This window comes from Trachemys scripta, chromosome 10 (genome assembly GCF_013100865.1).
Source record: "Trachemys scripta elegans isolate TJP31775 chromosome 10, CAS_Tse_1.0, whole genome shotgun sequence".
Lineage (NCBI taxonomy): Eukaryota > Metazoa > Chordata > Testudines > Emydidae > Trachemys > Trachemys scripta.
Window position 1 is genome coordinate 65,806,589 of NC_048307.1, and position 15,643 is coordinate 65,822,231.

Here is a 15,643-nt window from a genome sequence, read left to right on the forward strand (position 1 = left end):
AGATTAGAATTTTGCCCATTATGCAGATTTTTTTAAAAAAGAACATCTCAAAGAAGAACTAAAATATGAAATTCAATGGGCTGAAGTCTGATCTCTGTTACACCACTGCGTAAGTCCCAGGTAACTCCACTGAAGTCAAGTGGAGTTCGTCTGGATTAACACTCGTGCCACTGAGATGAGAAGACAGGCCTAAGTATTCAGTCTGGTTGTTCCAGACTCTGGTCATGACTAATATTGAAACATTATTTTTTACTACAAAACCAGCAAATGGTGACTGACATAGCAAAAATAAAACGTAGAGAATGTACAAAAGCAAAAGAGACAGCTGATAATTCAGTATTGCTATTCATTACATCACCATTTTACTGCATTATTTTAATAATTAAAGATGCATTTTGTTATCTTGGATCCTTAAGGCAAGATAGGGAGAGAGCACTTTGCAGTTCAAGGCATGGCTCTCTACAGAAGATGCAATCAACTGGCAGGAAATAAAAGCCCTTGTTTGTAATGCCACAAGAATAATCATTTAATATTGCTTAATCAATTATGAAAGAAGTAGATCTTGGGGCCAGCATAACTTGTCGATGAATATTTTAAAAAGCACCCAAATTAACTGTTGTGGATGCAAATGAAGCCAACATTTTCTTATTAAATAAATTTTGTGAACTCAGTTTCCTCAATTTCTTTAATTTCTCTCTCAGATTTTTAAAAACTCAGACATAGTCTGGGGTACACTTTCAATACAAATTAGACGTGCAACCAGTTAGCAATTAACTAGAAAAATACCAGATGTTTTTGTTGTATCTTTACAAAGGTTACGCACATTCATGAATTACTTCATTCAGCACTGAAACGCAGCCACCTCTGGAGTAGAACACAGCTGCTATTTCACAGTGCATAACAACATTACAGAGTTTAGATGCCTAATCCTGCAAGCTGCTGAACACCTTCCTACATAGTGCTAAGCACCTTATAGGATTGGGCTCTGGGACAGGAAGTGAGGAATACCATATCCAGTTGAAATTGTAAGAAAAAATGTGGTTGTAATTACCCAAAATGGCATCTGGCCACCAGGATTCACATCCTTATTCTTATGTAAAGTGCCACTAGTGACCTCAAGTGGGCTGGACCTCCATTTGATATATCATGCAAATAGCTCTGGCTCACGGAGCCCAGTGCCTCTCATCCATGCTGGGGCATTCCTTCAGCTCTGACCGAGGCCACGTCTACATTACAGACATTACAGTGGCAGAGCTACAGTGCCATAGCTATGTTTCTGTAGCACCTAGTGTAGACACTTCCTACAGCCATGGAAGAGGGTTTTCCACTGGTTTAGGAACTTCACCTCCACGAGCAACAGCAGCTAGGTCAACGGAAAAATTCTTCCATCAACACCAGGGGTTGGGTTGGCATAGTTATGGCGCTCATTGAGCACTGTAGTTATGTTGTCCTAACTTTTAAGTGCGGACCAGGCCTAAGAGAGAAGAGTGTGACCTACTGAATCACCAGCACCACCTTCTACAGTACCTTCTGTAGGTGCTCATTAGAGCTCTTCCCTCCAAATACTGACAACACCCACTCCTGCTTATCCTGTGAGATCTGATGACTTCACAGCACAATACGGCTTTAGGCTGAACAAATAAGTAAGAAGGCCATGGGAATTCTGCATCTAATTTGCTGAGCAGCGCACTGAAAATGTATCCCAATATTTTCAAAATGGAAAAAGTTATGCAAAATAAAGAGAAACTGTATTTAGAAATCTAAAACTTACTAGAAAGTACACCCTATCTAGATTATCTAAAGATGGGCTAAAGCCAGTTTTTCTAAGTTAAACTATTAAGAAAACTGGTTACGCTTCCATGTAAATAATAGTGCCCTCCCTCAAATCCACCCAACACCCTCCCCAGTCAAATGAACAAAAAGCCATAAATCAGTTCCCAAATCAGGCATCATATTATTCCATGGACTCTTCCATTTGAATTCAGGCAGCATTCAGCAGTACAGAAAACTACCATCCAGCATACACAGTGTGTGACCTTTTCTGGCAGGCAAAGAATTCGCATGTTACAGCAAAGTAAAGTAACTGCTGATGATATGATTCAGAGTGAACTTTAGTGAGCTGTGAACCTAAATTGAATGTGTTTTAATTAAAAGCAAAGAGGGACTTAAAGCTGCAACATTTGGATCTGGATCTGAACTTCCCCAAAGTCAGAAGTTAGGATTTAGGTCTTTGGATCAGCCCCATCTCTAATGATTCGAAGAACTTCAGAACAAAGAGTCTTGGACCAAAGAATTCCCCACCACCACCACCTTCCCCAACCCACACACACACACACTTTTTTTTTTTTTTTTTTAATAAAGACAAGCAAGGTAATATTCCTATTCTCAGACCTCCACTATTACCTTATCAGATAGGTGGTACAAGCAGAATTTCAAGGGCCAGATCTGCTATAGAAAAACTGTGCTCATTGCCACACCAAAGGCGAGGGGCAAGGATGGCTTTAAAGGCACCTGGTGGCAGCTGCAGGCCAGTTTGGCTTCCAGACATGGAGTAGCCTCAAGGTTCAGTTACCACTGTAGTAGTAGCACCCCTAGGTCTACTCTACTCGTCCAGGATTGCCAGAGCACACCCTTCCCTGGCCACACCGCTCCAACCCCAGAAATCCCCTTACACCAAGGGGGCTAAGAGCAGGTCACAGCTCTGTTAGCTTTATACTACCCAGGGATTCTCTACACAAGGGCAATGCCCAGCCTGCCCACTTAGGGCAGCCTTCCATCTGCTTTATATTGCCAGATCAGTTTACATGTTCAAAGCCAAAAGGGAGAGAATGGACATTTTTGAATGAAAGATGGATTCTGGTTTACAATTAAACAGTACTAAGAAGGCAGTTCAGGAACTTCTACTTTCTCTGTCTCGTAATGCAAGAGACAGGGGACAGTCAATGCAACTGAAAGGCAGCAAATTCAAAACTGACCAAAGGAAATATTTGTCCACACAATTCAGTTACACTGTGGAACTCATTGCCACAGGATGCTGCTGAGGCAAAGAATATAACGATTAAAAGAGACATGTATATGGATAACAAGAATATCTAGTTATAATAAATATTTTAAAAGAAGTTTAGGAAAGGATATAAATCCTCTTTTGCTTAAGGACTTAAGCCAAACTGTAACTATTAGGGATTTGGAGAAGACCTCCCTCTCCCAGGAGACTGGACTGGACGGACCACAGATCTGATCCAATTTGGCAATTTTTATGTTCATACGTTCCCATTTCTAGGTCCCTCAAATCAGGGCAGGGGGTACCAAGGCTGCTGCCTTCACAGAACCCAAGGGCAGGTTGAGCTCATTTTGAAGACAGAGAAAAAAAGATAAAGACATATTAAGTGTCCTATATATGCAGCAAGTCTATGGCAGAGCCAGGAATAGCACCTAAGAGTCCAAAATCTCAGTCTTCTGCTCTAACCACTTTCCTTGTCCTACGTGTAATGACTCAGAAATGTTAAGTACTGTGTAAGTGCAATTTAACTGGAGATAGGAGGGGATGAAGTAGAATAATTGCAGGTACTTTTAGTCTTGTAATTAATCCTTATGCTTACAGAAATATATCTTGCACATCTATACTTACTGGATCACCTCCAGAGGCAAATGAGATGGACTGCATGTGGTGGTTGGCAATAATCTGAGAAATACAAGCAGTCAGTTAGGAGTGTCCATGTGCTGTACATATAGAAAATACCAGATAACCCTGCAGAGAAAGTAATACAGGGCCTAGCTCATGAAAACCTGATCCAATAATATGCGCATCATACAATTTTCCTATGAGGGAACTTAAAGATGGGAATACACCCAGAAACATCAGATTCACATACAGTACAGCACGATCTTTGACTTCTTAATCCCCAGAAGCCATTAGGGATTTTTCAAAACGAATTCAGCTGTTGATTTTTTATATGATTAATAAACTAAATATTGGGAACTTGGGGCTACGTGAGGAGAGAGAGAGAGGTGGCTTTACAAATCCGTGATTAAAGTTAAAAGCCAAATGAGTTCAGTTAAATGTCACTGACAGTTATTCATAAAGGCACACAAGAAGTCAGCTGATGGAAGAATATTTTCATGAACAGGGCTCTCTGGTGTTTGTGGTCTGACGATATTCACTCTCTACACTAGTACAGTTCTTTTATTTGTCATAAATCTCTCTAGCTGGATCAGGCATCAATTTTTCTTAGGTTCATGCATTACCTCATCGCAATGAACACACAGTTCTTTATTAGAACCAACTGCAATTGATTAAGCAAGCAGGCAAACAGTGGAATGTGGTGGAAATGAAAGAACTGAATACATTAGATTTTCAATTTACCAACATCCAGTAAATAGGGGCTAAAAAGAACAGCGAGACAGTGCCCTGAATTTCCATAATTCAAATTAACTGAGAAAGCATTAGTACATTTGAGGCCAGATTCTTTAGCTGGGATTTGGTCCCTTTGCACTCCTGAATGGTGCAATTCCTCTGGGGTAAAAAGAACTCTCCTGGTGCCCTGCACCTTTGCCTCTCCCCAGGTAGGAGACATCTAAAGTGAGGGAACTGTGTGACAGAGCTCCACTTTGCCCACGACTATCTTTCACTTGCACAGGGTCAACTCTAGTAAAGACGCTTTGGCAATGGCACAACTTAGAGCTGCCTGGCAGCAGCTCTACAATGTGTGACAGCCAGGGCTGGCCCACAGAAACAGGGAGTTAGAACCTAGCTCCCACCTGTTCAGTGAAGAAGAAAACCTAGCTCTGTATCAGAAAATACTAAAACAGCTGAAACCAGTACAAAAGGTTAAGCACAACTAAGGTGGTCATCTTAGGGAGCTGTGTTGCTACTATGATCCAATAATAGAATCACATCACAGCTCCAAGTCAGACCTCAGCCCCGTAGGCATATAGCGCCACATATCCTGCAGAATCAGCAAATGCATGTGATAAGTAACTGACAATAAACACACATTAGCACAGCCTTAAACCAGCTTTGGACAACTGTGCACTAGCCTAAGGGCTGCTCTAAGTTTTGCTAGCTGCCTATGGCTGCAGTGTCATTGAGGCTATACCCTGGGGTTTCCAGGATGGGGTGCTATGGGAGATCCCCTGGAAGTCAGGTAAGTAACTCTAGGACAGCTTTGTTCCAGGGGAACTGCTAAACCTCCCTAACATAGGCCAGTCATATGACCCATTATTGTTATTAAATATTTATTTTTGGTAGTGATAAGAGACTCCAGTCTGTACTGCAGCCCTATTAGGCACCATACAAATGAACAGGCAGAGGTATACACATACACCCACAGAGACACTGTTTGTCAAGTGCTTAGGGATGCTTCCAGATGAAAGACACTATTATAAACACAAAGTACATGTGACAAATGTCAAGTTTCTCCACCGCTTTTTCCCCTTTAAATTCAGAGGCCAACTCTGGCTAATCTTTACAAGGTTTATAATCTAAACCTGAATCGTTTTGCTTTCTCTCTCAAGCACTTGTTCATTCTTAAACCACAGCTATCTGCATCTAAAAGAGGAAGAAAACATTAACATGGATAGAAGGAAACCTCAGAAAATAACTGACCTATAAAGATCCTACCTGCTGGGTATCAACATTCATCAAAGTAAGGCTGCTCATGGAGATGATCAGTTTTATATTCATGCCAGAAAACTGAAGGTTACTTTTGCCAAGCACAGAAGACAGAAATTTAACTGGAGGCTATAAACAAACAAAAACAAAAAAAACATACTGTAAACTTCATGCATCACAGACAGCCTTATACCAGGGTCGAGTAGATTTTATAACCTATGATTATCATTCCCAGAATCTGTACAAAATAAAGACACAGATGATGATAAGATGTTGATCACACTCAGAGGGGGCTTTTAAAGGTAAGAAATACAAGCTATGATTAAGGTTTCTTAATATCTGTATGCAACATTCCTGTATATTAATAATGATAAACTAAAAACTTTAAAAAACAAAACACCAAAGAGCTATGTTCGTAAGTGATAGAGCTGAGTGAATAATTCGTAACGAGTAATTTATCCATTTAATTCTGCTTCTTTTCCTGGGGACAAAACGTTTCCGAGTCAATGAGGAAATTCTCCAATGTATTTGTTTTCCAGGTTATAACAAGAATGTGGTCAGTGAGAGTTACTGTCCCTAGGACACCCCATAGTTCCTGACAGAAATCTACAAACTTCCAATTAACGTAGTACAGCACAACATGGCGTGCTAATATCACTCCTCACTGAATCAATGAGTGATGGAGACCACTAGCCACTGTCATTCTGGTAGTTTTTAAACTTTTAATCTAAAAGAAGATAATCAGGGAAAATCAATTAACTCAGTCTCCTTACCAATAAAAAAAACTTTTGTTTTTCAACCAAAACCTGGTTGTGGCAAAGCACTGGGAATTGGGATATCTGGGTGTGAACAGAAGTGTCAGGCCGGGTATTAACCTTTTAGGGCTCCAGGACACAGTACTATTATTGCTCATCAAAGAATGAGTAGTTTTAAATAGTGTATTGTAAATACTCTGTTTATAACATGCAGCTGAACTGAACTTGCATGAATTCTATGGTGGGCTGAATCCTGCTAGGGAATCATCTAACCCATAAAAAGCAGCTATAAAAAGGAAAACATGTCCCACTAATGCAATATTTACCTTCCGCTTTTTTATAGCTCCATTTGTTCCTGATACAGCTTCGCACAGTCGGCTTATTGCTTCCCTGCAGAATAGAAAAGACAGCACAAACTATTGACCATTTAACAAGCATCCGCTCCAAAAAGGTCAGGAGACTGGTGATTTATAGTTACAGTTCCACCCTAAAACACAGAATATCAGGGTTGGAAGGGACCTCAGGGGATCATCTAGTCCAATCCCCTGCTCAAAGCAGGGCCAATCCCCAGACAGATTTTTACCATAGTTTCCTAAATGGCCCCCTCAAGGATTGAACTAACAACCCTAGGTTTAGCAGGCCAATGCTCAAACCACTGAGCTCTCCCTCCCCCCCCAAGGCTCCTAGCAGTTATTTTGGTTTGTTTTTACTGTCCACAGTACATGGTGAACATTTCACAGGAGTAGTAGTTGTGTCTGGCTAGATTCCAAAACTGTCCCAGCAAGTTACACTCCCCCACCTGATGGCCATGCTAGCTAGTTTGGGAGTATGCTGTACCTTACCGTGGCCAAACTCAAACTGGGATTCTCAAGGGCAGCTTCTACACTAGACATTTTGAAGCCCTTTTCCAGGAGCAGTGGCATAAATAGTGAAAGAGCTGTTGTCAGCCGTGCTAGATTTGTCTAAGTAGGAAACTGCTCTCTGTAAATCTCAGATGAGCCCATCTCTGTTTAAGAACAGTGTGCATGAGTTGCAAACTTGGAATCTGGATTTCAAAGCCTCTCCCCTTCAAATGTGGGGTAGTTTGGTTCTTAAGTTTTGATGTGGTACATTGTAGAAATAAGGGCCAGAGGGGAAATCCAGAGCTGGCTTCTGCTTCTACTTGTCCTCTCTCAAGGTTTTTCAGCTCTGGGGTATCAGTTCAGATTTCTTTCTCTAATAGGAATTTCCCATGGTAAAACCCCTTTTCTCACTTTCAAGTATTCTCTTTAGGCACTTCCCATTTATGAAAGCAGAACGGAAGGGTATAACTCAAATCACTTACAGTGCTTACTGGCCTACATCAAAGACAGATAAATTACACACTTCATATAGCAAAGTGGCGTGCTGTATTTATTTTCCACACTTCGACAAAGAAACTTCTGATTTAAAATCACTCCGATTATCACTTTAACATGCAATGTAGCATTTAATTATCCTGATCCAGGATGGCACAGTTGCTGGGCAAAATAATGAGTCTTGCTGAAGGTCATTAACTTCTCACTTACTGATGGCTTAATGTTTTGGAGCCAATAGGAAAAAAAACCCTACTACAATGAAAGGTGTTCAGCACAAGCACATCTTACCTTTTATCTGGGGACTGTTTTAGACAGCGTGACTATAACAAAATGTCAGCTCAGACTCAAAACAATAAACATTCCAAAATCAAATATAATGCCCGTCTCGGTAAACAAGCAATAGTACATGTGTGTACAGCAACTTAGCTATTAAAGGGCCCGATCCTGTGAAATGCTCAGCTTCTTGGAGGATTGGATTCACTTACTTCCATCTCCAGCTGACCTCTGGCATTGGGGTCACAGGGGAAAGATGAGCTGTCAGCCTAGAACGTTATAAACTAAAGGTGTGTGTGTTGGTGCCTCTTTTGTATTGCATAGCAGATATCTAAGTGCAGAGCTGTACTGTGCAGAAGAAGGAAGCTAAAGCCCCCTTGAATTGCTTGTTCTGATTACTGCCAAATCAACCCAGGGTGCTTGTCATCTTCTGTATGTGATGATTTTAATTGGCTCCTAAAATGAGGCCAGTTTGTTCAGGCGTTTTCAGAACATTCATCTAGCCAAAAAATCCTAAAAACATATTAATCACAACAGTGCTCAGGGCCGGATTTCTAAAGCCAAAATGTCAGGCCAGGGGCTCATTCCTGACCCCAGCTACTTTAGGACCATACACTGTAGCTTGTTCTCTGCTGGCTCTAAGGGTGTTAGTACTTGATGTTAATAACACTGTTGGCTTGGCATGGCTTTTCCAACGGTTTCATTTTTAAGGACTCCGTGACATAGTCACAAAAGAAAAACCAAGTGAAAAAGGGATGCTTTGAGCTTAGGTGAGAAGAAATTTAGATGGGCTGTGATGACAGAGAAATTCACAAGGTGGCCACAAATGGAGTCCTATTGATAAATGTGTCATTAAAAACCATTCAACCCACATGTCATTTTGCAGAAGAAAAGAAAATCAATAACAAATTTCCTTCCATCAGTCTCTCCTCTTTACTGTATATTACCTACCCTGATTAGAAGCACTGATCTCGCACCAGCTTCTTAATGGAAGCAATGAAAGTAGATTTTTCCCCCTCACATGTCTGCTTTCCCTCTGCTAGAAATGCAGAAAGCTACATAGCTCTGGCCCAGAGTGTTTATAATTTCTAAAATACTCCAGGAGTAATTTGAACTCCAGCCTTCTAGTTTTTGTAACCTAAGACAAATAGGGCAACAGAAGCTCATTGTAGTTTATTGCTTTTATATGTTATTTCACCAGAGGTCATCTTTTTAATTGTGTCTTAGTACAATTGTTTATGATGTCTTGTAGGTGATGTGTGGACTTAGCATTGTGGGTCCAGTGGCTAGGGTACAGGACTAGGTCTCAGAAGACAGAAGTTCTGTTCTATTTGCTGTATACATTCTATATAACCTTGGACAAAGCACCTAACTTCTCTGGGCCTGTAAAATGTGGATAATGATACTTCGCTGCTTTTGAGAAGCATTTTAAGATCTATTGATTATAAGCCCTGTATCAGAGCTAAGTATTTTTATGGCTTTTTTTTATTAGAAGTTCCTACTTCAAGGCTGAAGAAGAGAGGGATTGAGACCTGTATACTTATACCCCATGGTGTTCATTGTAGCACTGGCACAAGATCCGTCCCCTTCTCCTCAACTCTTTTGACTGCAACTAGTTACAATGTGCAGCATGCTCCTTTCCCCAGAGACCTAGTTAATCAGTGGTAAGAGTAATTCAGTTGTAGGAGACCACATCTCTCATGTCAGATTTTTGTAAACTCCTACTTTAGTACGTCAGCATGCTGGTAAATGAAACAGCTCTTACAAGTTAGCTCTAATACATCTTCTTCCATAGCAAATGGCAAGAAGTGTCATCAGTCATTTCTTCATTAACATTATTCCTAAGGCCCGCTTTAATGCATTTTTGTCATGTCTATGTCATATGTATCTACTCCCTTCCCCACCAAACCTTTACTATGACAGCCAGGACCTTAGAGGCTGTCCTGGGTGAATTATAACTTACACAAGTGAATTTCTATTCTGTCATTTCTCCTACACTCTCCCAAGAAGAAAATATATGAAAAAGTCTACTGGATCCTTTCTCCGTTCTTGTTTGGATCTAGCTTCTTTTGATCATTGTCAGGAATGCACAGTCTGTAGCATAACCACCACCACTCACATCTGGGAACTCAAAATATTCCAAACCACAGAGAGTCTTTTGCACCCACCAATGAGACACAAACACGCATATTTGCACATGCCTGAATGTGCACATTTGTACGAAAGCCCAGATGAAAGGAGAGAAGGTTCACATTATTTAAAGACATTCAGGAAACCCATTTACCTCTCATTTGATATGTAAAAATCCAAATGACCCATTGTAATGGTGAAGCAGGACTTTTTCATGCTATACCTATGTACTACACACATTAGGCCTCAGGAGTCAGCGCATGCAGCTAGAGAACCACTATTCTGATTCCAATGAATCATTTGACACTTTGCTGCATATACATTATGCTTGTATTCTTTTTTCACATGAGGATTATTTACTAATCATTATATTAAGAAGGATCTTTTCCATTCTACCAATTCTGGTTACAAAGGCATTAGACTCTTGGTGTGTGTCTCTGCCTTAGGTAATTTTCTTAAAAAAACAAAACAAAACAAAACAAAACAAAACAAAACAACAAAACAACAAAAAAACTGTTGTTACACCTGTGTCTCATCTAGGAGAGATCAGGAAGTAAATTAAAACTTGCAAGTTCAATTTTGATTTTCCCATAGTCATAGTTTATTATTCAGAAAGGGACAAAGCGGTTAGGAAAGTCGGCTACCTTTGAGAGTGTGTGTGTGAGCTCACATACATGCTGCAGGATTTTATTCCCTGAGACAACTCAGTTTCAAAAAGAAAAAAATAAAATACAAATACAAAAAAAACCCCCACACACATCAATAACAGCTAGTGGGTTTCAGTCTCAGCGTCTAGTCCAATGAGTGCTTGTGGTCCATTTGCATTAGGAGAGAAAGCTCTTGGTACAGCAATAATGCTAATATAGAATTAGTACTGATGGAGCACAGTCCATCGGATAAATTGCCTCCTGGAGAATAGTGTAATGTCAATGACGGCTTTCAAGCTAGAGAGAACCAGACACACCATTCAACGCTACCAATGGCAGCCTCAAAGGGCAAGTAGCAAAATCCCACAGCTTAAGGAGAGCAAGTAAACATACACGGAAACAACTTACTGCAGAATCGACACTTCAGGAGGAGATACACACTTAGAGTACTACTTGCAAATAAGCTGAGCGTTATATCTGAATGGGCCAGATTCTAAACTGGTGTGAATTGATACATCACCGTTGGTTTCAATGGAAATATGCCAATGTGTACCAGCTCAGGATCCAGCCTTATGGGTTTTGAACATGAATGACGTTACTGTTCAACTGAACTTTCACTGTAAAGGAAATCTTGAGTAATTAAATTTAAAGGGTATCAAAATGAAGAAGAAGAGTAAATTCAGCTGATATATTCTGCATGGAATGAAAGACTTTGGACTGATGAAAGTGGAAGACAAGCACAAGTGCATTACAGCAGGCTAAACAATGCATTACCATAGCATGGGCCAAGTTCTTAGCAATGAGAATTACCAAAACAATCACCTAGTTTAGAAATAATAAGCACTAAAACCCTGCAAGCCATGGCAAGAAATGCAGTTAGGAAGGCCAATAAATGATCAATATGAAAAAAACAGTGAGATTCCTAGCCACAAAATCAACCTTTAAAATGGTAAAAAAACAAAACAACAAAAAAACAACCTTCTTGTATTCTAGGTCAGTACTAAAAGAAACCAAACCGGCCTGACATCATATAAATTAACCAATCAGGGTTATTAGCCTACCTCCCAGCAACCCCGGGGTTTCGCGGGACTGTCCATCTTTGAGCCCCAAACCCCCGTCCTAGCGGAAGTGACTCAAATCCCACAGGGCTCGTTCAGCTTAGCTCCCGGCATTGTGACCTGGGCCCTGGAGCACGAGGTTGCAGTGCCACTTGTTCAAATTTGGCCTGGCCCGCCATCCACTCCCTGTCAGGGGGGCCGAGCCAGCCCTCAGCCGGGCTGCAACCGTGTGCACTGCAACACCTGGAGCGAGGAGCCACGCCCAGCCAGCCGTGCTGGGCAGGAGTCAACCCTGCAGGGTGAGTGTGGAGTGGGCTCTCTTTGCAACTGCCCTCTCTGCCAGAGCCTCCCCTCCCCCAGGGCAGGACCCATCTTGAAACGTGGGGAGGTATGGACTAGCCCAGCACACTGAGGCTGGTTGTATAGCAAGAGACACAGACACAGACACACTGGCCAAACATCAAAAACAAGGAGATTTGGCAACAGATGAATGATTGGACTCTTCGGCCAGGACAGTCTATACAGAATGAAGGAGTCCAAAGCAAAACTGATAACAATAGATCCCAATCCTGTACTAGAAAATGAAACCTTGGGAGTCCCCATCCACCCAAGCAATTTTCAGCAAAGGGGACAAAGCAATAGGAGGATAATTCCTCAGCAGTTTCTATTACTTGTACCGTTCAATGTAGAACACCTACTCCCTGTATTGGCTGCTGGGTATCCATGGATGGCATTTTAGATGGTCTAACAACCTTTCCAATACATAAAATAGTTTCCTCAAGCCAGCCATGATATGTCTGGCTTTAATTTGAGTAATGACTTATTTTACAGCACACTAATCAGGGCCGGCTCCAGGGTTTTCGCCGCCCCAAGCAGCCAAAAACCAAACCAAAACAAAACCAAAAAAAAGCCGCGATTGCAATCGCGATCTGCGGCGGAAATTTGGCGGGAGGTCCTTCGCTCCAAGCGGGAGTGAGGGACCATCCGCCGAATTGCCGCCGAATACCTGAACGTGCCGCCTCTCTCCGGAGCGGCCGCCCCAAGCACCTGCTTGACAAGCTGGTGCCTGGAGCCGACCCTGACACTAATATTGTGCTAAGTTGCTTATTTCAAGCACATCTAACGTGTAAATTACATAATAATGACATACTTTTAAGTCAGTAACAAAGTTTATGGCATATGTGGCTGCACATTATTTTGATAGTTATGAAAAATAAATATGGGATAACACCTCATTTGTATCCTAAAGTATTTCTAAGGTACAGTACAATTCAATAGGGCAGATATAATTGCACATAAATTGCATCATAGATTAGAGAGAAGAAGAAACTGTGGATAGACTATGATGAAATAGCACTTGTATTGATAGATTTCTAGAAACAAGTTGATTTTAGGTTTCTCTTTCAGGAACACATTTTCAGCTGGCATTAAACCAGCCTCCAATTTTCTAACTGCCATAACACATACACCTGAATTAGTGGATGTAGATGTGATAGGCTCCCAGCAGTCCAGTCCACATGTGCAAAATGGATGAATGTGCAATTCTGTGAACACAAGAATTCATATGTACATTTAAAATCTGAGGCTGTGCCTGAGAATGTGGTCCTTTATCACATTCAGAATGAAACGACGCGATTCCACTCTAGACTCTACTGCAGTTTTTCTTCAACTGGTGGGTCATGAAAGGCAACCGAGGGGTTGAGAGGGATTGAAAATTTTATTAAAGTCAAAAGCGAAGACAATCTTGTTCCCAACTCTCCACACACCCTTACCCTTCCAGGTTAAATATTCTCTATCAACCTCTCAAAACACACACACAAATCAACTCAATAGGCTTATCATTGATATGTTTTTAACTCTCACCTTTTCTAATAAATATAAGGTGGTTGTGGAAATATTTTTTTGGGGGTAGCCAACCTGAAAAGGATGAGAAACGCTGTTCTACAAATCCTGGGGTTTCAGCAGCTCTGCTGTCTGCTGGATTGAAGGAGTCTGAATTTCTAGAAAGCTTAACAACAAAAAGTTTGTACTAGCTGGTTGCTACAAACCTGTTGGGTGGAAGGCAACTTCCAAGCTGTGTGGGACTTGTTCTCTGGAGTTTGACTCTCTAGAAGAAAACTTGTTGCAGTTTTAATAGTTTTTTTTTTCTTTTAATTTAAAGGGAAGAACTCACAATAACAGTAGACCACTTTGTTTATTGTTTCCCCAAATGAGAGTAGAAGAAGAGACGTGGGCTGATGTAAGTGAATAAGAATGCTGTTGAAATTTGCTTTTAAGCATCTAAAGGCCTGCCTACGCCATCTAACAGAAAGGGATTGTGTGGCTCAACAAAGTAGAAAGTAATCATCCAAACAAAGTCAGCCTTATTTAGCCAGCCATCCCTGTCACCCCACTGCAGATGCCCTTAGCCCTAACAATGTTGCCTGACCATTTTCAAGTTTACAAGTTAATGTAGCAATCCAAGATCCAGAATCTCTTCCCTTCTTCCCATAAATGTCCAAGAATAATTTCTAATAATGAGTGATTTATGAGTGTGAGCTAGGAGATGTGTAACAGGGAACTAGCCAGAGGGCTCAGTGAAACCATGCAAATGCATGTTTATAGTACAACAAAGAGGGGGCAACTGGTTCATGTGAACAAATGACAAAGATTATTCACTTTCCACAGAGTGGGGCCATAAACTAAAACCGTGGATCTGAACACTTTTGGACCTTTGAGGTGATTCAGCGACAGACACAATTTGCACACAGCCCGTATTTTTATAATGGGAAGAACTAAAAACCCATTGTAAACAATGCTGAACTTCGGGGGTGTTTGCATTCTGGGTCCAAATAACTTGATTTGAGCGCAATTCTAATCTCCATTGGGGAAAGCATTTTGCCCTAGAGAACAACATGCACTAAAACCCTTATAGGGTAAGCACCAAAAAGAAGCAAGGGGCAAAACCCCTCTATTACTTTTTTGGTTTAAGTGTGCAATCTAAATATAATTTTAGAGCACAAATATACATAACATTTTGAGGAGCGTGAGAGGTCATCTGAATGCGTCAGACATTTTTTCATTTTTCAAACAGGCCAAGAGATTTATGGTTTGGCGTATACATCAATACTACGATAAATCATCCTGTTTCTAACCTTCCAAGAAAGTGATAACATCTACCCCATATCCTGTCCTTTCAGGCATAAGGCACATGACTTGCTCTGTTAATTTCAGTGGAACTAAATAAGTCATCCACGATACCCTGCAGTCCCTTAGAACATACCATATGGAATGTTAGCCTTGTTGTGTGCAATGAATTCAGTCAGCTTCTGAAAGCAAGTTCAAGCCTCTAGGATATATGCTGACCTTGATGCAGAGTAGAACATGCACCGATAGAAAAAGGAGTGAAGCATGAAAGTCCAGTCTCACAGCATGCACGTGTTCACTTAGTAAATGAGCAGCTAGGGCAATTTGCATATAGACAAGCCCTTGTTTAACTAAAGGTGCGATATAAAATTGATTTAGCTAAGCTGATGAAAAAGGGAACATGGACACTTTAATCAATATTTAGCTTACGTCAATTAGGAACAGGTTTAAGTTACATAGAAATAAGTCACTCAGACTGAAATAAGCATATCTGTACCAGTCTAACTAAACAGGACTAGAGGTTCCTGCTATAATTTAATCAAGCCTTGGGGACCTGTCTGAGTTACTGCAGCCTTCCAGAGCTGCCACAGGGACTGTAATACTAAGTACTGTGGCCACAGCCTGGACACATCTCTGTTACCCTCAGCCCCACACCCTATGCCAGGGTTGTGACGGGGTCCTTGGGAGGCAGCCTTACAACTGTCTC

General features: G+C 41.1%; 1 protein-coding gene across 6 annotated transcripts in view; it reads right to left on the minus strand.

Moving 5' to 3' along the window:
• SHC4 (SHC adaptor protein 4) overlaps positions 1-15,643 on the minus strand; it is a 65,091-nt gene that overhangs the window by 15,135 nt on the left and 34,313 nt on the right. For 5 of the 6 annotated variants that reach the window (XM_034784494.1, XM_034784493.1, XM_034784492.1 and 2 more), the window contains 3 exons: positions 6,693-6,756; positions 5,621-5,740; positions 3,629-3,682 (listed from right to left, as the gene is read on the minus strand). In XM_034784494.1, the coding sequence (XP_034640385.1) occupies positions 3,629-3,682; positions 5,621-5,740; positions 6,693-6,756 (238 nt within the window). Of the gene's footprint in view, positions 1-3,628; positions 3,683-5,620; positions 5,741-6,692; positions 6,757-13,859; positions 13,915-15,643 lie in introns of those variants that run through there. The other variant, XM_034784496.1, reaches the window with a different exon arrangement.